At 50.3% G+C, this 23,519-nt stretch overlaps 3 protein-coding genes and 3 pseudogenes across 3 annotated transcripts; 2 read left to right on the top strand and 4 right to left on the bottom strand.

The window, feature by feature from the left end:
• Positions 1-531: 531 nt before the first annotated feature.
• On the top strand, positions 532-2,962 carry LOC136481933 (pentatricopeptide repeat-containing protein At3g05340-like). Its single transcript, XM_066479212.1, has 2 exons — positions 532-2,439; positions 2,553-2,962. The coding sequence occupies exon 1, from the start codon at positions 584-586 to the stop codon at positions 2,429-2,431; it is 1,848 nt and encodes a 615-aa protein (XP_066335309.1). The 5' UTR covers positions 532-583; the 3' UTR covers positions 2,432-2,439; positions 2,553-2,962.
• Positions 2,963-3,821: 859 nt separating this feature from the next.
• On the bottom strand, positions 3,822-5,671 carry LOC136481923 (uncharacterized; annotated as a pseudogene).
• A 544-nt stretch (positions 5,672-6,215) lies between these two features.
• Positions 6,216-8,257, bottom strand: LOC136455930 (uncharacterized). The gene is made up of 4 exons (XM_066455658.1): positions 7,737-8,257; positions 7,255-7,636; positions 6,851-7,123; positions 6,216-6,713 (listed from the first exon to the last, which is right to left on the bottom strand). Exons 1-4 carry the CDS (start codon positions 7,898-7,900, stop codon positions 6,216-6,218), a joined length of 1,317 nt encoding a protein of 438 aa, XP_066311755.1. The 5' UTR covers positions 7,901-8,257.
• Positions 8,258-8,445: 188 nt separating this feature from the next.
• On the bottom strand, positions 8,446-11,096 carry LOC136455921 (granule-bound starch synthase 1, chloroplastic/amyloplastic-like). The gene is made up of 9 exons (XM_066455645.1): positions 10,777-11,096; positions 10,582-10,662; positions 10,344-10,442; positions 10,159-10,248; positions 9,949-10,023; positions 9,616-9,750; positions 9,291-9,518; positions 8,931-9,059; positions 8,446-8,817 (listed from the first exon to the last, which is right to left on the bottom strand). The coding sequence occupies exons 1-9, from the start codon at positions 10,867-10,869 to the stop codon at positions 8,581-8,583; spliced, it is 1,167 nt and encodes a 388-aa protein (XP_066311742.1). The 5' UTR covers positions 10,870-11,096; the 3' UTR covers positions 8,446-8,580.
• Positions 11,097-15,538: 4,442 nt separating this feature from the next.
• Positions 15,539-23,303, top strand: LOC136507299 (uncharacterized; annotated as a pseudogene).
• LOC136507118 (ABC transporter G family member 5-like) lies at positions 16,707-21,131 on the bottom strand (annotated as a pseudogene).
• Positions 23,304-23,519: the final 216 nt, after the last annotated feature.

Here is a 23,519-nt window from a genome sequence, read left to right as displayed (position 1 = left end):
GATGGGCAAGGATACGGGCACCACTTCTTGCCCGCGGGCACGGGTGCGGGCACCATCCTGAACCTAGAGGATAGTTCTTCGTGGGCAAAGAAATTTGCTATCCTCGCCTGCTTATCCGCTAGACCCGCTCCATAGGTCTGACATGTGGGACCTACAAGCAAATATATGTATATATACACGATTTGTTGTGAATATGTATCATCGTATCTCTTGTAATACACTATGATTTATGTATATGCTCAAACTGGCGGGCACACGGGCATGCCCGCGGGCATTTCATGCCCGCGGATGGAGGGCGCGGGCGCGGTTTGTTGCCCGTGGCGGGTCGCGGGCGCGGGCGCGGGCGCGGGATTTAGCTGGCGGGCACGGGCATAAGAAGATAGTATCCGCGGGCACCACGCCCGTTGCCATCTTTAACCTACGAGTTACGTTTTTTTTTTTGAGTACCTATGTGTTACACACCTAATAGTTTAGATATCCACGGTGCAATTTACTCTTGTTTTTTCTTTCCGTCGCCAGCAAGAATAAAATACTGTCAGGTGCGTTTCGAGTTTATCTGTGGATCTACTAGGAACGACACCGAATGAGAGATGCGTGGTCCCCGCTCCTTAGCTACGCCCACCTCAGCGGCCTCCTCGCCCGCTGCGGCCGCGCCGGGGATCTCCGCCTCGGCACCGCGCTGCACGCCATCGTCGCCAAGAACCCCGCCCACTTCCGCCTCTGCCCACACCGTGCCAGCTTGCACCACGTGCTCGCCGTATGGAACTCCCTCGTCGCCATGTACGCCCGCTGCGGCCGCCGCGGGGACGCCTCCAGGGCGTTCGACGAAATGCTCCTCCGGGACTCCGTGTCCTGGAACTCGCTCCTCGCGGCCTCCGCCTCGGCCTCGGATGCGCTCGCGCTGCTCAGGCGGATGCTGCGCGCCGCACCAGGCGCCGCCGCGTGCGACCACGCCACGCTCACCACCGTCCTGTCCGCATGCGCGCGTGCTGACGAGGGCGGGGGCGTGGGCGTGGGCGCTGCGTCTCTCCCCGTGGTGCACGGGCTGGCGGTGTCGTGCGGGCTCGATGCTGAGGTGTCCGTCGGGAACGCGCTGATCACCGCCTACTTCGAGTGCAGCTCCCCGGGCTCAGCGGAACGGGTGTTTGACGCCATGGCGGACAGGAACGTTATCACGTGGACGGCCATGGTCTCCGGGATGGCTCGGGCAGAACGATATAGGGAGAGTCTGTCTCTGTTTCGGCAGATGAGGCACGCGGTGGACGCCAACAGGGCCTCATACTCAAGCTGTTTGTTAGCATGTGCTGGATCACTTGCCGCCAGGGAAGGGAAGCAGATTCATGGGCTTGCCGTTAAGGCTGGGTTTGAGACTGATCTCCATGTCGAGAGTGAGCTCATGGATATGTACTCCAAATGTGGGTTCATGGAGGATGCGCTGAGGGTGTTCCGCTCCTGTCAGGATCCTGATGAAGTTTTCTTGACAGTGATTCTTGTTGGGTTTGCTCAAAACGGATTGGAGGAGAATGCATTTGAATTGTTTGCTGAGATGGTCAAGAAAGGAATCCACATTGATGCAAACATGGTTTCTGCAGTTCTGGGGGCCTTCGGTGCTTCTGCGCCATTTGCTCTTGGGAAGCAGATCCACGCACTGGTCATCAAAAAATGCTTCGGAGGGAACACCTATGTCTGCAATGGTCTGATCAATATGTATTCCAAATGCGGTGAACTACAGGAGTCTATTGAAGTGTTTGATGGAATGCAGAGCAAGAATACGATTACATGGAATTCCATCATTGCAGCCTTTGCCCGACATGGTCATGGTTCGGAGGTTTTTGGATTGTTTGAGTCCATGAAAGCCGATGGTGTCAAGCCCACTAATGTCACATTCTTGTCACTGCTCCACAGATGCAGCCATGTTGGATCAGCCAGGAAGGGACTGGAGATACTGAATTCCATGTCATCACAGTATGGAATCCATCCAAGGGTGGAGCATTATGCATGTGTGGTTGACATGCTTGGCCGAGCCAGCCAGCTGGATGACGCCAAAGCATTCATAGAAGATGGACCCTTCAAGGACAGCGCTCTCCTCTGGCAAGCCTTGATGGGAGCTTGCAGCTTCCATAAGAACTCAGAAGTTGGAAAATATGCAGCAGAGAAGTTGCTCCTCCTGGACCCTGACTGCACTGCCGCTTATGTCTTGCTCTCAAACATCTACTCATCCGAGGGCAGATGGGATGACAGAGGCAGGATCCTGAAGAGGATGAGAGAAAAGGGCTTGAGGAAGGACATCGGCAAGAGCTGGATTGAGCTAGAAAAGGAGGTCCGTTCTTTTGTCATGGCCCCAAGGTCTCACCCTGATGTTGTGATGATGCAGTCGTCTGCATTAGTTGCCAGTGATCAAGAGGATCTAGTAGAGAGTAATGCTTTGTGAAATGTCAGGTGTCTATCTTCCATTCTAGTTTCTTGTTTACGTACTGGGCATCATACATGATAGTCGCTATACTATGTTTCAGGATTGTTTATTCATATTATCTCGTCTGAAATGTTTACAGAATGCATTCTGGTTTGCTGCGTCAATGGGTGTCTTGCCCTCACGAGTCAGTCATCTCAGAAGATGGATAAGCCGCCGAAGGTGGACATGCTTCGTACCAGCCCATAAGGGAACGAGGTAGCACGCATGGAGGTAGCAGATGGAAGGTCGGAGAGCGTACCACAACCAAGAGGGAGCGTTGGCTTCGCTGCCGGCCCGAATTATAAAATGATTTGGTTTTTTTTAGATAAATTGCTTTTACTATGTATTTAAACATAGTGTATATCTAAGTGCATAAAAAAACTATGTATCTAGAAAAGCAAAAATGCCTTATAATTTCGAATGGAGTACAAGGGTATGTATGCATGATAGCTTGTATAACGTCGACCTTGGTAGTGATAATGATGCAAATGCAAATCTGATTTCACACCATTGTATCTGCAACCTTTCAGACTATGTACATAACGTATGAATGATTATGTTTAACAAAACCATAGCAGATAGAGTTGCTTAAATCTAGATCTAGTAGAGCAATGCTCTGTGAAATGTCAGGTGTCTATCGTCCATTATAGTTTGTTGTTTACATATCTGATTTTCCGTGGGCAATTGGGCATCATACATGATAGTCGCTATACTATGTTTCAGGATTGTTTATTCATATATCTCGCCTGAAATTTGTGCAAAATGCATTCTGGTTTGCTGCATCAATGGGTGCCTTGCCTTTGCCTTCACGAGTCACTCATCTCGGCTCATCTACCAGGGAACCTATGTATTGTATGCATGATCTCATTGTATGGCGTCTATCTTGGTAGTGATAATGATGCAAATCTGATTTCACTCTTTTGTACCTGCAACCTTTCAGAATCTATGTACGTAACGTATGAACGATCATGTTTAATAAAAGTATAGAAAATGGAGCTCCTTGGATCCAGTGCTAATGACTTTGGTATGATATCATAACATCATAGTAGTATAGCACCAGCTAAGTTCGAATCCAAAAACGCCAACTAGAGTCTCCACCTGGGACAAGATTGGCCGCAGCAGCAGGATAACTGTACAAATCACCAGATGGCACATTCACACAGCAATGCTATCAACCTAAATAATGAAGCCCCTGGAACAGAAATTCACATTCATCACTGCAATACTCTACATAAGATGGGATAGTATAGTGCACATTAGCTCAAGGACCCTCGTCCACTGCAGATCAGTGGAAATCTTCAGATAGATCAAATTACTTCAGGCAGAGTGAAAAGCCACTACCGCCATCTGATAGATCAATTCTCAGACCTTGCTGTGAATGCACATGACAATTGCGGAAGGAACGGAAAGTGACAAATCAGATGGAGTGATCCAGAAATTGGCATAAAATATTTGAGCTATACAACGACTAAGCAGTTTCTGAGGAGCATAACTAGAACACACCAACCAAACACAATATGGTACTATCAAGTCTCACCGTTGACAGTACGGATAAGATTTTAGCATTGTACCAATCTAGAAAGTGAATATAGGACTCAAGGGCCACGGCCACAGGAGAAACTAGTAACAATCACAAACTATAGCAACTGATCATCCCCAAGACTTCATCAGAATAACTGATATTCTTCCTTCTCCACCATCGCCTCTGCAGCTTCCCTTCATATTCCTACATCAAAGTCAAAAAGGACTCAGTTACACCAGTTTGCCAAACCTAAGAAACTAGTAACAGTTAAAGTTCTGAACAGTAAAGACACTAGCATAATCTTTCCACTACAGAAGTTAAATTTCCGATCATCTTTATCATAAGTAACTTAAATAAGTAGTAGAAAATATGAATGAAAGCTTGGTTGAGACTTGAGATAGTTGTGCTTAAGCAGGTATAATTACTCAGAGTTGCATGAGGTACCCACCACTGACTAGTTACCCACTACATCAAGCGCCTTGTCCAGCAGGATTCAAGAAAGAGGGTGGCCACGCAATTGTGTAAGGGTAGATCAGCGCCCCCAGGCAATCCGCTTCGGGCAACATCTTGAGCTTCATAGTTTCAAGATCAATGGAGAATATATTTGTCCACTTCCGGAAGAACACAAGGCCAGCAGCCACCCCAATGACATCTACATCATCTCGGTATGACTGCACTGAAGGATTGATCCTCTCGTATGACTCCAGTGAAGGATCGATCATCGCCGTCAGTGCCTTGTGGAACCTCAACGATTTCTCCACCTGCCTCCATGCCATCCCATCGTCACCGTCCGCCGTGCCAGCCCACACCTCGAGGCGGTAGCCGGTCATAGTGAGCAGGTGCAGGACATTGGCATCGTCCTCTTCCCCTCTGTCGAAGGCGTCGAAGCGGAGGTCCCGCAGGGCAGGCGGGAGGTCCAAAACCGAGAGCTCCATGGACGCCGTGCTGAAGGCCACCATGCGCTCCCCGCCTTTGAGCCTCCAGTACAGCGACCGGTTCGGCTGCATGACCCGGGAGCCGGCGGCTAGATCGGGCTGGCACGCGATGCCGGCGACGTCGGCCCAGGAGAGCTCGCCGGAGGCCAGGACCAGCGCGCGCAGCTCGGGCGAGGCGGCGTCCCGCGAGACGCAAACCACCCGGAACTCCGACGAATCGCCGTCGTCGGTGAAGAGGCCGTACCCGACGGCGCGCCCGGCGGGGGAGGGAGACGTAGCGGCGGGAGATGGGATCCGCGACGGCGAGTTCATGGGACCCCAGGTTCTCGAGGAGAAGGCGGCCGTTGCGGCAGTCCAGGTGCTTCCACGCGGCTGCGCCCTGGCCCAGCCAACCGCCGCCGGGAAGGAAGGAGAGGGCGAAGTCGCCACCGTCGGCGGCCGCGGCCACAGAGGACGACGAGGAGGGGGAAGAGGAAGAAGAGATGGGTACGAAGTGGGATTTGCCGATGCGGCGGTTGGGGTAGAGGAGGAGGCAGCCGAGGAGGCGCGGGCAGGAGGGGTGGCGGCGGAGGAAGGGCGCGCTGCGGGCAGCGCGGAGGAAGGGCTTGCAGGCGGCGGCTGCGCGAAGGAGGTCGGCGGAGGCCGGAAGGTGGATGAAGACCTCGCGGAGGAGGTCGTCGCCCAGCGCGACGACGGGGGCGCCGGCCGCCGCAGCCATGCGGCGATGGCGCACCTAGGCCGGGATCGGAATGGACAGGTCAAGTCGTGAATTGGATCGGATATGGAATAATTAAGGGTTAATTGGATCGTGGCATTATAAATTTTAAATTCGACTACGGGGGTGTTTAGTTCACCCTCAACTCCCAACTTTAACACTATACAAAAAAAAAAGAAGATTTCCCGTCACATCAAACTTGCAATACATGCATGGAGTACTAAATATTGATGAAATAAAAAACTAATTACACAGTTTGGTTGTACTTTGCGAGACGAACGTTTTAAGCCTAATTAGTCAACGATGGGATAATTATTACCAAATACAAACGAATGCTACAGTGCACAACAGTGCGCTACAGGAATCCGGCGCGCGCTAACTCTGGCCAACTAAACAAGGGCTACGTTTGTGAGGTACTACTACTATCGTGTCATTATAATTTCTCTCATACTTAAAATATGTCATTTTATACGCTTATCGTGTCTTTTTCTTAAACTGTGGTGTTTTTAAGCTCACATGCATACATACGGACAGCTCCGTATTTTCTTATGGACTAAATTGCCCCTTCCTCGTCTCCTCTCGCACTCACGACTACGTGAAGAGTTTTTTTTTACAACAAACGGCTTTATTATTAGCAGCACCGCACCGGGCTGCAAGTATTGATACATCAGTTAAGCCTACAGATTGTAGAGCTTGCAAAACGTTAGAATGAGGCATCTGATGTTCAGAGGAACAAGAGAATTCCAGATTGGTATTCTGGAGATTTTGAAGTTGCAAAGCTTCTCGAAGTAGAGCATCAGCTGTGGTGTTGAGGCGCCGGTGGATTTTCAAGATTTTGGACGACCTGCTTCTTGTGTAGTTGGCAATGGACTGAGTGAAGCATTTGATCCTCCAGTCAGGCGGGTCGGAGATGTCGTTCTTGTTGAGGAAGTGAACCAACTGTTCACAGTCCGACAAGAAATTAACACCTGAAAGGTTGAGGTTGTAGCTGATTGCAGAGGCAAGGGCTAGGCTGGCGGCCTCCGCCATGATTACTGAGGAGCAGTTTTGTAGCCTGGCTTTGATGTAGATGGCCTGAGTCATGTGTTCCTGAAAAGTGAGGAGTTTAGTTGGTCTGGCTCAGTGGATGCATCCACATATATAGCATCTTGTACCATGAAGCAGTGTTGGGTTAGCAATGACATAGCCATTCCTCATGTGTGTCTGCTGTGTTGCAGGAACCATACCTTGCAGTCCCAGGTGAGTGGGTGACGATGTAGTATTGGCCGCAATTTGTTGTGACTGGTGGCCAGCCGTGCTTGGTCCTGCAAGATAGTGAAGCGTACCTTGTGATAAGCAGGTGTGGTGTTGTAGCATTGTGTCTGCATCTGTGTGTGTGGAAGCTGAAGGGGTGGCTTGCAGAAGCTTTGCTTGAGCATTGGATTTGATGTGGCCAGCAACAGCATTGTTAACCTGTCCAGGAGTCCATGTATGTCCTCGGAAATGACGTTCATTCCTAGCTTTCCATATGTACCAGAGAGTGAGCATCAGGGATAGAATTTGAGATAAGGCTTTGTAGGATTAACTGAACTCCATCATTTTCCTAAGGTAGTGTGTCAGTTCTTATAGAGGGAGTGAAAGAGAACCATACCGCTCGAGGGAGATTGCAATGGAAGAAGAGACGAGCATCATCTTCCACAGCCCCACAATCGGAGCAGTGGTTGTCAATTCGGGTTGAGTACCTGGCTGCTCTTTCTGTTGTGGCAAGAGCGCGACGGATTAGCTCCAGCCTCCAGGAGAAAGCTTTGATGATGGGTGGTAGGTCTTTGCTATTCCAAGCCCGTTGCAAGATTTCATTAGCTTGGCGGAGAATGCTTCTGGAACCCTGCTGTGATAGTTGAATTGTATTTTGGGCGGAGAGGTGCTTGTAAATATCCTTGGTGGTGCAAATGCCATTCCTAGCGGGCTTCCAACGTAAAATATCGGGTTGATATATTGGGAATGGTCCGAACTGAAGTGATAGTCTGCACAGCCTGAAAAATCAAAGGTGTTAGTGAGGAGTTGCATGTACCACGTTTGAGTGTGTGGAATCCATAAGTCGGAGACAGTGGCTGGGAGCGGTGAAGTGGTGACCAGCAACAGGAGATGGTCGTGGATGGAGTTCCAGACCGGGCACCATGGGGCCGACCAGATGGAAGTATCGCCTGCATGGATCTGATAGATAGTATTGTCACACAGCTCCTTTTTGACCTGCATGATGGAAGACCAGAAAATAGACCTAGGCCCTGCTTGATCATTGCTAGGAAAATATTTGGATTTAAGTACTGCAGTAAGTAGCAGGTTTTTGTTATTGGCTATGTTAAAAGCAGCATGAATAAGGAGACTCCTGTTGACCGTGTAGAGATCTCTGATACCTGGACCTCCGTTGTCTTTGCTTTGGCAAATATCTTCCCATGACCAGAAAGCAGTTGGAGAGGTGGGATTGTCCTCTTGGACACCAGTCCACCAGAATCTTCTTATCATGGCTGTAATTCTTTCCACAAAAGCTTTGGAAAAGAGGACAGTAGACATATAATAGATCGGAATAGAGGATAAAACAGACTGGATATAAGTGAGTCGGCCTGCATGATTAAGTTTGTTAGCTCTTACAGTGGTTAGCTTAGCCTTAAATTTGTTAATAATAAATGGGTAAAGTCCAATTTACACCCTTCAACTTTCACCAAAGTCCGGATTTCAACCTCGAACTTCAAAACCGGACAACTTTGGCCCTCCAACTCTCGAAAGAGTTCAACTGTCAACCTTCTGGGCGGTTTTGCGGGTGAACAATAACTTTTGATATTTTCGGGAGCGCCGAAATTTTATATTGTTTTTTGAGTTAAATGCACCATAGGTCCATTAACTTGTGAGGATGTTTCGGTTAGGTCCATCAACTTTCAAAGTGGTTTTTTGGGTCCATAAACTTTGTATGCCGTATCACTTAGGTCCATATTCCGCCACGCGGGCTTCTCATGCTGATGTGGCCTGCTGACATGTCCTTCTGAAACAGCTCTTGGCAATGCATTTTGTCAAACAGCTTGTGGGCGATGACGACAGCGTCCCCGGCGCGCCTCGCGCGCGCCTTTCGACTTGGCCTCTGCTGGATCGAAGACCCCTGCTGGCAGTGGTTTATTTCAGCGTCTGTGTGTGGCACGTTCTCCCAGTTCTTGGCAGGACCCTGCATTATTTTGCAAATAACAAACCGCCACGATCAGCAACAGGAGGAGCGAGCGGGACGCGTGTGATCGACGATCTTGGCGCTCTGTGCTCTGACGCCGTGCTGTACTTTACCTTCCAGGAGAGATCCTGGATCATGCAGTTCTTGACCATCTCCTCGTACGCCGGCGTGCCCACCACCTTGATGGCGCGCTTCAAGGTGGTCGCCACCTTCTTCACGTCAGCCGGCTCCACGACGTTGCACTGGGGAGGAAGAAAGGACGAAACAAGAATCGCTTTGCTGATTCAGATTCATACATGTACGTAGAAAAACATCCATGGCAGGCAGGGTATGTAAGAGCTAGCTAGCCTTACGTGGACGCGCAGGCGCAGGTTTGCAAGAATCGCCAGACATCAATCACAATCACATGAAAAGCATTCATCGTCTCTCTCTCTCTCTCTCTCTCTCTCTCTCTGTGTGTGTCCCTCCCATCAGGATTCAGGATGTTTCTGCTGCTGCAGTGCTAGTACCGTTCCGTATCGCATCCCCTGGAGCTGGATGAGGCCGCAGGGCTCGAATCGGCTGGTGACGGCGAGCAGGTCGGCGCCGGCCATGATGTGGTGCGCCAGCGCCGCGTTGAACTTCACCACGGCGCGCACCTTGTCGGGGTGCTTCTCCTCGGCGCTCATCAACATGCGCTCGAACTTCTTCTTGCCCGTGCCCTGCATGCATCGCATCGATCGTGTTCGTCACACCAGTCAGCCACATTTCTCCTGCCGATGCCCGTAACACTAAGCATGTAGTAGCCGGGTGGCGTACCAGCAGCACGATCTGCACGTCCTCCTTCTGCTCCTCCAGCCTGCCGATGAACGCCACCAGCGGGATCTTCCGGTCCACCGGGAGCCCGACCTCCGCCTGCAGCGCCTCCTTGTTCAATGCCTTCGCCTCCACGGCCTGAAACGGACATCGTTGCACTCAGAACCAGCGCCTGGAAGATTTACATGAGCAGACTAGCAACAAATTGGCAAAGCTCACCGTTGGAAACGAAGACAACATTGTTGAGGAAACTAACCTTTGCGGTCTAGTACGTGAAGGTGGCAAACAGTCAGTTTCCTATGCAGATGCTCAAGTTAAACAGATAAAAAGACTGACTGAACCCTTACCGTATGGTCCAGAGAAGTATGGGTTGTTCTTGAGGCTTAAGATCCTAGGAGCTTCAAGTGCCGCCTGCAGATAACATGCATTGCTCGAGAATAAGCCAAGGATCCAACAGTGTCACTGCAGACAGATGATCTGGATTTTTTTTTTTTTTTTTTTTGCGAAATAGATGATCTGAATTCTGAAGTAGTAAGGCATCCTGACCTGGCATAGCAGGCTGAAACGCAGCTGGTTGTCCTTGTAGTCCGTTCCAGCGTCAGGCCCGTAGATCTTCTCCTCGGTCTTTCCCCAAACCTGAAACCAGCGACCAGACGAAAAAAGCTCACTGAAACTGCAACCAATGGGTGCCTACCATGTTCAGCTGCAGATGGAATGGAGTCTCATCTCACCCTCTCCAGGAACGATGGGTGGTCAATGAACACACGGTCGACTCCGCGCTTGTAGCAGTGGAAAAACCTCACCGTCTCGTACCTGTCTCCCATCTTGATCTGCATGCATGCATCAGAGCAGAGAAAGGTTCAGACGACCTTGCCAGATCCATGAATGCATGGAAACTGGAAAGCAAGGAACCACGAGCTCCTCATGGTTCTGAATCTGATGGTGTGTGAGTGATCTCAGTGTGAGTACCTCGGACACGACGCTGGTGTCCCAGGCGTCCTTGTACTGGTCGTAGCGGGGAGAGACGACCATGACCCGGTGCCCATTCGCCTGCAGGCATCACACGTCACATACACGAGCGCCACGAGACATGCAGCAAGAGCTCTGGATCCACGGGAAGAAGAAGAAGGCGATCGAAAGATCACTGATGATTCGTGTGCTTACGGCCATGGCCGGCGGGAGGCCGCCGAGGACGTCGCCGAGGCCGCCGGTCTTGCTCCACGGCGCCATCTCGGCTCCGACGAAGACGACGTTCATGCCGGCGGTGGCGCAGACGACGAGGGACGGGAACCTGCCCCCGAGGCGCGCCTCAGCAGGGGTCCGGCGCCGCGTCGGCGCGCCCGTGTCCTCGCTGAACTAAACACACAGACGACTTGGCCTCGTGGGTGCTCAGCAGGCTGCCGTGGCGACCATCTGCAAGATCTGCAGCAGCATGGACATGAAGCGGCTGGTGGGTGAGCACGGGTGCATCCCGCTCCTGGTGCGCCTGCTGGAGGCCAAGTCGAACGGCGCGCGCGAGGCGCGCCGGGGACGCTGTCGTCGTCGCCCACTACATTGCCAAGAGCTACTTCAGAAAGACATGTCAGTAGGCCATGTCAGCATGAGAAGCTCGCGTGGCGGGATATGGACCTAAGTGATACGGCATACAAAGTTTATGGACTCAAAAAGCCACTTTAGAAGTTGATGAACCTAACCGAGTTAATGGACATCTGGTGCATTTTTATATTATTTTTTCGAGCATTTTAACGTCCTCAAATGAAAAAATTCAAAACTACAAAGTTGTAGATCTCATCGAGGTCTACAATTTACATATAAAAATTATCTTCATCCGACATCGTATTGAAGGGTTTTCTATTTTTTGAAATTTGAGTCTCATCACGCGATAAAATATGGTGCTGAAATTTTATATTATTTTTTCGAGCATCTTACTGTACTCAAATGAAAAAAAATTAAAACTACAAAGTTGTAGATCTCATCGAGGTCGCGTGATGAGACTCAAATTTTAAAAAATAGAAAACCCTTCAATACGATATCGGATGAAGATAATTTTTATATGTAAATTGTAGACCTCGATGAGATCTATAACTTTGTAGTTTTGAGTTTTTTCATTTGAGGACAGTAAGATGCTCGAAAAAATAATATAAAATTTCAGCACCATATTTTATCGCGTGATGAGACTCAAATTTCAAAAAATAGAAAACTCTTCAATACGATGTCGGATGAAGATAATTTTTATATGTAAATTGTAGACCTCGATGAGATCTACAACTTTGTAGTTTTGAGTTTTTTCATTTGAGTACGTTAAGATGCTCGAAAAAATAATATAAAATTTCGGCGCTTCTGAAAATATCAAAAGTTACTGTTCACCCGCAAAACTGCCCAGAAGGTTGCCAGTTGAACTTTTTCGAGAGTTGGAGGGCCAAAGTTGTTCGGTTTTGAAGTTCGAGGTTGAAATCCGGACTTTGATGAAAATTGGAGGGTGTAAATTGGACTTTACCCATAATAAATTCATATGCTTTGTTCCTGTCATTGTGATTGAAAATGATAGGATGGCCGAGATGCATGCTGTTAGGTAGAAGATCTGGAACTGGAAAAATGTTTGCATACTACTGTTGACGTTCCTGCTAAACAGGATAGCTGATTTATGTAGATTAGGTACCTGGCCCGATCGATTGCAGAATTGTTGGAGAGTGGTGCTGATGATGGTAGCCTCTTGCTCTGTTGCCTGTCCAGATAGAATAAGGTCATCTGCAAAAAGAAGAGAATGTATGGGTAGGCAGCCAGGCCCAAGGGTGACCCCAGTTAAGTTAGAGCTGTGAAGTTCCTGTTGCAAAATGATGGATAGCTCATTGATGGCCACCGCGAAGAGGTATGGCGACAGGGGACAACCCTGTCGAATACCTCGCTGGGAAGGAAAATCATCAGGTGGGTTCGCCATTAACAAGAACAGGGAAGGTGGGAGTCTAAATGCAGGCGTGGACAAGCTGAATAAAATTACAAGGAAGACCTAGACGACGGAGAGCATTGGTGATGAAACTCCATTCCAACTTGTCGAACGCCTTCGCAAGATCTAGTTTGAGTAGAAAGGCATGCTGTTGACAAGTGGTGAGAGAGGCGAGAAGGAAGGGACAATTTCGTCCATACAAAAACACGAAGGTGTCTGTATGTCTGTATGTGGGCCTAAAGACATCACCATGTTCGCTGGATGGTTTCTGCGGCTGATAAGTCGGCTGGTGTTGTTTTGTTGTGAGAGAAAAACACTATACCATGGCTGGTAAGCCGGACTGATAAGTTTAAGCGAACAGGGTGATGGCGGATAACTGGACCTGGACTTGGTGTTGGTCACAGCACGAGAGGTGTAAGCACCGCGAGGTGTGAAGCGAAGGCTGACCTGCTACGCCAAGGTGGGCCTGCTCAATAACACGCGCAGATTATTCAACGAATTGACCCACATGGACGGGTCCACACAACATGGGCGGCCTAGCGAGGGGCTCCGGCCATTCGGTCTCATTAGTTCTTGCAACCCGTGCGCGTGTGCCCTCGACAACCGAGGTTTGGGCTTCCGCTAGCCGGAGCCGAGCCTGCTCGTCGCTGTCCGAGATCGGGGGCCTTGGCTTCCTGCATCACCCCCATGCAGAAAAGCGACGCCGACCGCGTGCCAATGCGTCGCTTAGTACGTTGCCATCGTCGAGCCCAACTCACCCCTGCGCATAAGCCACACTGGCCATGGTCGTGTGCTCGTCTGGAGGTAGAAGATGAAGATAGAGAAAAAAAAAGCTGAGAAATAATTTGGAATGAGTTTGAGGTTCTCAATACAAAAGTGTAGTGGCATAAGATGAAATGGGAAAAAATTGACACCAGCTCAATTGAGGGTAAAATGGACATTTCATCTACCTCGTTGACGGTGTTTGCAGCAAATATAGACGGTAGTGGCATCACAGGAACAAAAGTGTAGACCAATGTCATTGATGATCGGCAAACTTTTTAGTGGCATGTATAGAATTACGAACTTTTATAATGATATACTCTCTTTGTCCACAAAAGAATACAGTTATGGTATTTATGCCGGTCAATTTAAAGTTTGATCTATTTTATAGTTAATAGTATTCGTATTTTATGTCTCTAAATAAATTTATTATTAAAATTTATTCTATAACTACCCTAACAATATTTATTTTATATCTGTATTTTTTTATAAATTTAATCAAAAATGTCTAGCTTATGGCCCACTGTATTTCCCACTGGATGCCCAGAGCCCCATACCAGCAATCAGGCATTGCCTTACATTTTGGAAAAAGTCCATATTACCTCCTTTAACTTATGTGAAAGTCCTGTTTTTTTTCTCTTCGAACTCTAAAATCAGATAAACTACCTCCTTCGACTTTTTAAAACCGTTCGTTTTAACTATCTGACCAGTTATGGTTTTCAAATACGGTTTTGTCTTTTTCTTTTTTATTTATTTTGGCTAAATCTTTGAAAATCGTAGTAAATTACAGAAAATCATAAAATAGAAAATCTAATTTTGTTGGACTCCACGTGAGTATATCTATACAGTGAACATATAATGTCGTATGCTTTAGTATAATTTTTTGTTGTAACTTTAGATCTATGATTTTCTATAACTAATTTATAGCTGCAGTTTCTATGGTCCAATTATGGTGAAATTTTTATGGTTTTTACTACGGTTCAAACATACAATAATTAGCCCACCATAAAAATTTCACCATAATTGGACCATAGAACTGCAGCTATGAATTAGTTACCGAAAAACATAGATCTAAAGTTACAGCACAAAATTTGACCTAAGACTGTCTCCAACAGATAAAACCCAAATAGGAGATCCTATTCTTGAGTATAGGTCATCAATAGTAAAAGGGTACCACACCTAAAACTGTTGTTCTCCAACAGAGGCCCCAAATCCCCGACCTCACCGTCCTCGCTGGCCTCCCGGCTCCCGCCACCGCCATCCGTCCTCGCTGGCCGCAGGCGGACGACCGCGACGTCCTCGTCGGCCCCAGCACCGCCCTCGCCGTCCTCACCGGCCGCGGTCCCGCCTAGATGCGATGTCGTGGGGAGCCGTCCTCGCCAGCCGCGGTCCCGCCTGGCCACGCACCGCCCTCGTCGTCCTCGCCAGCAGCGGTGGCCGCGGTCCCGCCTGGATGCACCGTCGCGGGGAGCCGCCCTTGCCGTCCTCGCCGGCTGCGGCGGACGGCCACGCGCGTCCTCGCCGGCCTCCCCGCTCCCCGCCGCCGCAGACCCGCCAAGCGCCGGCGGTTCCCCGCCGTGGCCGCACAGCAACAGCTGCTCGGCATCAAGGTCAAGCTCGAGCATCTCGTCCTCTCCATCCTCGATGACTTGTCCGTCAGGTAGGTCATGCGCGAGGCCTCCTTCTCCTCCGCAGCCGTCAAGACGGGCCCACCATGTCGAAGGCGCAGGGATTGGGTCGCGATAGAAAGACGATGCATATGTGGGTTCTCTCTCTCCTTCCTACCCAAAATGGGTTCTCCTTTGCATATTCTGTTGGAGGGCTGGTTTTGACTGTGCAGGACCCAAAATGAGTTTGAGTAGCCATATGCATAGCTTGTTGGAGTCAGCCTAAAGCATACCATATTATATGTTCACTATATAGATCTACTCATGTGGAGTCCAACACAATTTAATTTTTTATTTTATGATTTTTCTATGATTTACTATGATTTTTAAAAAATTAAGCTGAAATAAATAAAAAGATAAAAGATAAACCGTCTTTGAATACTGTTTATAACCGGTGGGTGGTAAAACGAACAGTTTTAAAAGTTTAGGAGGTTTGTTTATCCGGTTTTAGAGATGAGAAAGTAAAAACAGACTTTCACAGAGGTTCGTAAAAATTCGAGGAGGTGACGTGGACTTTTTTTATACATTTTTCATTCACCATCACCTGATCACCCACTCAATTCACAGACTTACCTGTCCATTCTGGTTCCGGCCCAGGTGCGCCATCGCCGCATGGCTCCGGCGGCCGGCGCCCCCGTCGTCGTGCTGGGCGACGACCTCCTCCGCGAGGTCTTCATCCGCCTTCCGGCCTCCGTCGACCTCCTCCGCGCAGCCGCCGCCTGCAAGCCCTTCCTCCGCCGCTTCCGCCGCCGCCACCCCTCTTCCTGCCCGCGCCTCCTCGGCTGCCTCATCCTCTTCTCCAACCGCCGCGGCGGCAAATCCCACTTCGTACCCATCTCTGCTTCCTCCTCCTCGCCGTCTGCGGCAGCGGCCGCCGACGGTGGCGACTTCGCCCTCTCCTTCCTTCCCGGCGGCGGGGGCCAGGGCGCATCCACGTGGAAGCACCTGGACTATCGCAACGGCCGCCTTCTCCTGGAGAACCTGGGGTCCCATGAACTCGCCATCGCGGATCCGATCTCCTGCCGCTGCGTCTCCCTCCCCGCGCCTCCTGCCGGGCGCGCCGTCGGGTACGGCCTCTTCTCCGACGACGGCGATTCGTCGGAGTTCCGAGTGGTTGGCGTTTCACGGGACGCCGCCTCGCCCGAGCTGCGCGCGCTGGTCCTGACCTCAGGCGAGCTCTCCTGGGCCGACGTCGCCGGCATCGCGTGCCAGCCCGATGTAGCCGCCGGCTCCCGGGTGATGCAGGCGAACCGGTCGCTGTACTGGAGGCTCGAGGGCGGGGAGCGCATGGTGGCGTTCAGCACGGCGTCCATGGAGCTCTCGGTTTTGAACCTCCCGCCTGCCCTGCGGGAGCTCCGCATCGACGCCGTCGACAGGGGGGAAGAGGAGGATGTCAATGTCCTCCACCTGCTCTGCTCACTATGATCGGCTTCCGCGTCGAGGTGTGGGCTGGCACAGCGGACGGTGATGGTGGGATGGTATGGAGGCGGGTGGAGAAATCGATGAGGTTCCACAATGCACTGACGGAGATGAATGAGGTTGGTGTCATCGGGGTGGCCGCTGACCTTGTGTTCTTTCGGCAGTGGAATCATCTCTTGTCCGTTGATCTTGAAACTATGAAGCTCAAGAAGTTGCCAAACGTGGAGCCCATGGGGGCGCTGACCTATCCTTACACAATCGCGTGGGCAAGGCGGTTGATGTAGTGGGGAACTAGTCAGTGGTGGGTACCTCATGCAACTCTTGAGTAATTATACCTGCTTATAAACGCAGCAATATCAACAAAGCCCTTCATTCACATTTTTCTACTTGTTTAAGTTACTTATTACAGTGATGATATGACCTTTAATTTTTGTAGTTAAATGATTATGCTAGTGTTTTTACTGCTCAAAAGCTTAATTGTTACTACTAGTTTGTTAGGTTTGGTATCCTGGTATATAGCATCTTCAGTAGCTCACCAAAATTTCATCTCTAATAGAATAATATTAGTGATCACCAATACTATTTTTTTATAATATTGCGGGAGATGCTCCAATATATCATCAATACACATACCCAATACACGGACCTACATGTCAGATTGGATATCTTTTCTTTCCTTGGGCTTTTTACATATTTACTATTATTACGATCGCCACTTACATGAATCGCACTCTTAAAATGACGCTTACAAATTTAGCCGTTTTAGTTCGCGCTCCTTTTATTTTTACCACTTTCGCCTATGTGGCACGCCAGCTCGTGCTGACACGCTGGCACCGGCACGGGAAATGACCCCGCTGCCCCCGGCCATCTTTCAATTAGACGCGCCGTGGCCCTCTCCCTTTTCTCTCTGTGAAGATCGGGCGGGAACGCGGCGACCTTGTCGTCGAGGAGCGACTGGCTCATGGTGCGCAGCACCCGCACCTTGAGCACCGCCGGCAGCGCCGCCAGCGGCGTGTTGTCGAACATCTGCACGCCCCGCACGAAGCACCGCGTCGGGTCGCTGAACTCGTTCTGCATCACCGCCTCGTACGGGTACTTGACCAGCGACAGGTAGTGGAACCAGAGCCAGTACCGCTGGATGCGGTCCCGGTTGATGAAGAAGCCGCTGAAGAGGAGGAAGTAGGCCAGCGTCGACACCACCATGGGGAAACCCAGCATCACGTTTGTCACCACGCCAGAGAGGAACGTCGCGAACCCAGAGCCGGCCCAGAAGGACGCCAGCACGATGGCCACGAAGAAGAAGAAGCCGTCGGCGCCGCCGGCCAGGCCCACGGCGAAGAACGTGGTGAGCGCGAACGCGAAGGAGAGCACGATCAGCGACGGGAAACCGACGATGGTGTGGGAGAGCACATACGAGGACCGCCGGTACGCGTTGTAGGCCGTCTCCTGGAGGAAGATGTAGCGCTCGTTGAGGAACACGGGGAGCGAGTCGGAGCAGGTGTAGAACATGGTGGACATGGCGATGGCGAAGAAGCCCAGGCGCTCCTCGACTCCCTTGGGGGAGTCGTCCAGGCGCCAGAAGATGGTCGCCAGGATGAACCCCGTCACCATCACGGCCGCTAGGCGGATGATGAAGATCTCCGGCGTGCGCTTCGTGCTGAGGAACGCGCGACGGGTGAGGACGCCCATCTCGACCTAGAACGGGTTCACGAACTTCGACACCGGGGCCGCCGGCGCCGCCAACTCCCCGGGCGAATGCACAGACACGGATCCGTCGGTTGCGCCGGACACGAGCTTCCCGCGAGAGATGCTGGCGCTGATGGCCTCCTTCAGGGACAGCGACGGCTTCTCGCCGTGCCCGTCGTGGTGCTTCGCCTTGGGAGGCATGCGCGTCTGCCATTTCTTGTTGTGCTCCACGAGGTCCCTGGCCCCGTCCGGCATGATCTCCAGCTCCCTGATGAGGTCGAGCGCGAACTCCGTCGGGTTCTCGTTGCCAGGGATGGGCTTGCCGAAGTCGTTGAAGAAGGACGGCAGCGCGCGTGGCGAGCCGTAGTACACCGTCTGGCCACGGGAGAGGAACAGGAGGCAGTCGAGGAGGCCGAGGATGCGGTAGCTCGGCTGGTGGATGGACATGACCACCACGCTGCCGCTCTGCGCGATGCGCTGCAGCACCTTGACCACCATGAACGCGATGGTGGAGTCGAGCCCGGAGGTGGGCTCGTCGAGGAACAGGACGATGGGGTCGTGGATGATGTCCACGCCGATGGACACGCGGCGGCGCTCCCCGCCGGACACGCCGCGGTGGCCCTCGTCGCCGATGATGGTGTTGGTCGCGTTGCGCAGGCCGAGCTGGTCGATGAGCGCCTGCACGCGCTTCTTCTTCTCCTTGGTTGGCAGCGAGCGGGGCAGACGGAACTCGGCGGCGAACATGAGCGTCTCCTCCACGGTGAGCATCGGGTATAGGAGATCGTCCTGCATGAGCTGGCGTTGAAAGATGGCCGGGGGCAGCGGAGTCATTTCCCGTGCCGGTGCCAGCGTGTCAGCACGAGCTGGCGTGCCACATAGGCGGAAGTGGTAAAAATGAAAGGAGCGCGAACTAAAACGGCTAAATTTGTAAGCGTCATCCTAAGAGTGCGATTCCTGTAGGTGGCGGTCGTACTAAAGGTAAATATGTAAAAAGCCCGCTCCCCACCCGTCGCGACTCGCGAAAGGCCGTGGCCTCTCCTCCTCGCTGAGCAGCGGCCTCTCCTCTCCTCCTCTCGGCCCTCGCACTGCTCTCAGCCGCCCTCGCGTTGCGCTCATGCTGCTCTTCCCCGCCCTCGCACTGCGCTCATGCTGCCCTCATCCTCAGATCCAGATCCGGTTCCTCCACCGGCGGCGGGCACCTCCACCGGCGACAGGGGCACCTCCACCGGCGACGGGCACCTCCACTGCGCTCAGGTGGCGGCGGGGGCATGGTGCGTACACCGGAGGAGCCTTCTTCCCCGAGTACGGCGCGAGCTGGAGGCCGATCCGAAGTCGCCACGCTTGGGATGCGGGTGAGGTATTGTGGGGAGCTGCATCTTCCCCTTTATTTGGGGGGAGTTGGGGTGATTTTTGGTGATCACCAATTAATGGGGATGGGAAAGGGGAGCTGTTGGAGCAAACTTTTTCAGCCAACTCCCCCAATATGGTTGATGGATTGGGGATAGGTGGGCTGCTGGAGATGCTTCCTTTTGAGTTTGGTGTAGGAATGTGACGGTAGGCTCCAGCCTGCAGCACAGCATAAGATGTTTTTGCAGAGGTGATGGTGGAAAAGGAAGACTCTCAGTGATTCTTATGAAGTCTTGGGGATGATCAGTTGCTAGTTGTGATTGTTACTAGTTCCTCCTGTGGCGTTGACCCTTGAGTGCACAATGTTCCCTAAATCTTGTCCGTACTCGCAACGGTGAGAGTACAATATTGTGTTTGGTTGGTGTGCTCTAGTTATGCTCCTCAGAAACTGCTTAGTCGTTGCATAACTCTAATTATTTTGTGCCAATTTCTGGATCACTCCATATGGTTTGTCACTTTCGGTTGCTTCCACAATTGTCATGTGCATTCTCAACAAGGACTGAGAATTGATCTATCTGATGGTGGCTTTTCACTCTGCCTGAAGCAATTTCATCTATCTGAAGATTCCCACTGTTCTGCAGTGGACAAGGGTCCTTGAGCTACTATACACTATATACTATCATGTATCTTGTCCCCATCTTATGTATGAGTATTGCATTGATGAATGTGAATATCTGTTCCAGGGGGGCTTCATTATCTAGGTTGATAGCATTGCCTTCTGTGCGAATGTGCCATTTTTTTATTTGGACAGTGATCCTGCTGCTGCAGCCAATCTTGTTCTGGAGTCAGCATTTTTTGGATGCGAAACATACCAAAGTCATTAGAGCATCTCCAATAGTTCAAAAAAAAAGGAGTTAGTAGTGTTTTCTAAGTGGAAAAAATGGAAGCATATTTGTTGGGTTCCTGCAACAGTTTTTAAAATATAGAAGACAGTTTTGTATCATGAATCCTAAAGGGAAAATGGTGTTCTTGCCCTTATGCAGGAGTCTAATTGTGATTTTACCCTTGTTTTCTCAACTTTGTGATTTTGCCCTTGCTATTTTGAATTGAATCATCCGTTTACCCCTGATTTGGATGCCGTCAGATGGTCATGGAATAAATGAATTAAAAAAATTCAAAATTTGAAAAAACAAAGGCGAAAAGACCAAATTGCCCCTTATCCTTATATTCAGCTTCCATAAGGAAACTATGCCTTTCTCACGGGCCGGTTGCATCGACCGGGGCGTCGGGGGCATCCGGCGGCGGCGGCGTTGGCAGCGCACAGCGCGCGGTGCGGCAACGGCTCCCAGCGGCGGGGCTCGTCGCGCGCGGGGCGGCGGCGGGGCTCGGCACGTGGCGCGCGAGGGCCGCGGGGCTTGGCACGCGACGTGCGGTGCGGGGGCTTCGGGCGTGCAGCCGCGGCGCAGCTCCTCCTCCCTCCTTCCCGCTCCCCCTAGCGTGGCTCATCCTCCCTCCTTCCCACTCCCCCCTGGCGCGTCTCCTCCTCCCTCCGCCACACTCCGGCGGCGCGGCTCACGTGTTAGGGTTTGAGGAGTACCGGCGGCGGCGCAGCTCATCCTCACTCTGCCCCGCTCCTCCCCAGGCTCGCGCCCGCAGTGGCGGTGATACGGGCGCAGCTGCTCTCCGACTTCAAGGCCACGGTGCGTGCAGGAAAAGCGGGGTGTTGGTTATCGCTTGGATTCTCACTAAGCTTTTCCTGTTTGATTGACTCTCTTGTGGGTGCGTGCAGTTGTCGAAGAAGGTGGTGAACATTGGAGAGCTGCGGCGCTTAGCCTGCCTCGGGGGTGGTGGTGTCCGACCTGTTCTCTGGAAGGTCCCCACTCGCATTCTCTTCTGATTGTATTGCGAATTTTGGTTGATAGTTCGGAGTTCTGCATTTCCTAGTTGCGCTGCAAGGGTTTAGCGATGATATTTGATTGGGGTCTTATTTTACAGAGATCTCTATTTTACAAATTTAGTAATTATTAGTATGAATACGAATTGTTCATAGTACCATTAACACGGGTGTCCTGTGTTAGTGAGCCAATGTCCTTTGTGCACTGCTTTAGACTGTAATTTGATGGTGAGAGATTGAGCTGGTGAGGTAAATGAGGAAGGAGAAAGGTTCACAGCTCAAACTGTTGGTCATTTTTTTCATTCTGCATAGCTGACTTATGTCTGTCGTCAAGTTTTTTTGGTTGAATTGAGACATGGAGATAGAGTTACAAAGTGTGTAGTTTCTTAAGGTCACAAGAGCGTAGGGATCTGCAGGGCTGGTGGTTGTTTGGTAAATGGGGAATGAAAATTTGTGTAAGAAATATACCTTGAAAAGGTTTCATGGCCTTTTTCAGTGGAAGTGAAAACTAAACTGTCTTATTTTTTTACCCTCCTGGGCTATATCTTATATTCAATCTTGTCCTGTGTTTGATTACCATCAGTGTCCATTTGATGTTCTAATTCTGATAGGTGTGGGTTTACCATGGCTTGCATTCCACATTGACCCCAATTTATGTATCATGCATTGTTTTGTGAACCGTCATGATTAAGCATGCACTCTAGGAGCTTCTGGCAGTATGTCTGTACAATTTACATCAATTTTTGTTATCTAATTACTCTCTACATGAGATATTTATTCTACTATTTTTATAGTGTGCAGCTTCTTTTGGGGTATTTGCCAACTGATCGTTCCTTATGGGCTTATGAGTTAGAAAAGAAGCGGAGTCAATATAGTGCATACAAAGAAGAGTTTCTTCTAAATCCTGTAAGTTTCAGTTGCTAGTCTCCAACTCAATGAGTGAAGATCTAAATCCTATTTATCTTTGTATATATAATATGAGGACAATATCTAGAGTTGTTAGGAAAACCTGTTTCTTGTTCCATAGGACAATGTTGCGTGGTTGTTTTACCTAGAAATAAATCAAGAATGTGCCCCAAAAAATGAGAAGTCAATTGGCAATGCAGTAGCAATGATAGTTAAAATGTTGAGTAGCTCTCAGCATTTGCCATGGTGTCACTTTTAAAGTTCTAAGATAAGAGAGATACCAGGCAACACAGCTAGTTCTTCCGAGCCTTAAATCATATTATTTGGAGGTGTTTACCACTGCTGTTTGGTATAGTCCTGAACTTTTTTTCTGATTGGTGTTTATAGATGTATGCTGCCCATGCATTCATGATTTTCTGACCCTTTACTTCATATTTACATGATTTTTCAGGTTCAAAATGTGAAGCTCATCCGTGACCAGAATTCAGGACAGCTTCAGGGCTATGGTTTTGTTGAATTTATAAGCCGTGCAGCTGCAGAGCGAGTTCTTCAGACATACAATGGACAGATGATGCCAAATGTTGAGTTGACATTTCAGGGCCAAATTGCTGGACCCGGGCACGCACGCAGGCGCCAGACTGGCACTCGTGTACGCTTGCTCTTCCCCGCATCACCGCAAGGATGGCCACGTTGGCGCCTTGCTTCACGGCTCGTCGGGAATGGCCGACGACTTCATGTCTTGCTCTGACAGCTTGCCCTTGCAGCGTTCCGCACGGCTATAGGTACAACCTCCTGGTCTTCCTACGGAGACAGATTGCGACACCGCCGCTGTCTCGCGTAGGGACGGCCATTGTTCCACCGGCAATACCGATGCAGCGATCAGTACCAGCACGGTAGTGTTGCCTATAATGGATTTTGGTGATGAAAACAGAAGCAAACGGGGCTCTGATATGGAAGCAACTTGTATGGCGGTTACTTTTGCTGAAAAAACATGTACTGTATGATATTCCTATGTGGTAAGGTACTAAGGTTATCAGTGCATGCATCTACTTATACAGTTTGTTAAGCGATGTTCTACATGCATTCTTATACATTGAAGATTTTTGGTCCCACACAAAAGATTATATCGAAATATTTTAAATAATTGTAAGTTGTGCCAAATATGTTTGACCAAATTTAATCAATTGTCAGCATACAATAAAAAAGTCTAATTCTAAATCAGGGTAAAATCACAATTATGCATAACAAACAGGGGCAAAATCGCATGGGCATTCATGTCCTT

Source organism: Miscanthus floridulus, chromosome 1, assembly GCF_019320115.1.
Source record: "Miscanthus floridulus cultivar M001 chromosome 1, ASM1932011v1, whole genome shotgun sequence".
In the NCBI taxonomy this organism is placed as follows: Eukaryota; Viridiplantae; Streptophyta; class Magnoliopsida; order Poales; family Poaceae; genus Miscanthus; species Miscanthus floridulus.
This window is presented reverse-complemented; position numbering and strand designations above follow the sequence as displayed.

Excerpts from the sequence above, each read along its gene's own strand:
- LOC136481933 (XM_066479212.1), top strand. The coding sequence starts at position 584 with ATGAGAGATGCGTGGTCCCCGCTCCTTAGCTACGCCCACCTCAGCGGC.
- LOC136455930 (XM_066455658.1), bottom strand. The coding sequence starts at position 7,900 with ATGATCAAGCAGGGCCTAGGTCTATTTTCTGGTCTTCCATCATGCAGG. Across the intron at positions 7,637-7,736 it reads ACGACCATCTCCTGTTGCTG|GCTGTGCAGACTATCACTTC; the intron begins GTCACCACTTCA and ends TTGATTTTTCAG. Across the intron at positions 6,714-6,850 it reads CACTCACCTGGGACTGCAAG|GAACACATGACTCAGGCCAT; the intron begins GTATGGTTCCTG and ends CTCACTTTTCAG.
- LOC136455921 (XM_066455645.1), bottom strand. The coding sequence starts at position 10,869 with ATGAACGTCGTCTTCGTCGGAGCCGAGATGGCGCCGTGGAGCAAGACC. Across the intron at positions 10,249-10,343 it reads ACCCATCGTTCCTGGAGAGG|GTTTGGGGAAAGACCGAGGA; the intron begins GTGAGATGAGAC and ends CGCTGGTTTCAG. Across the intron at positions 9,751-9,948 it reads GACCATACGGTAAGGGTTCA|GCCGTGGAGGCGAAGGCATT; the intron begins GTCAGTCTTTTT and ends TGTCCGTTTCAG.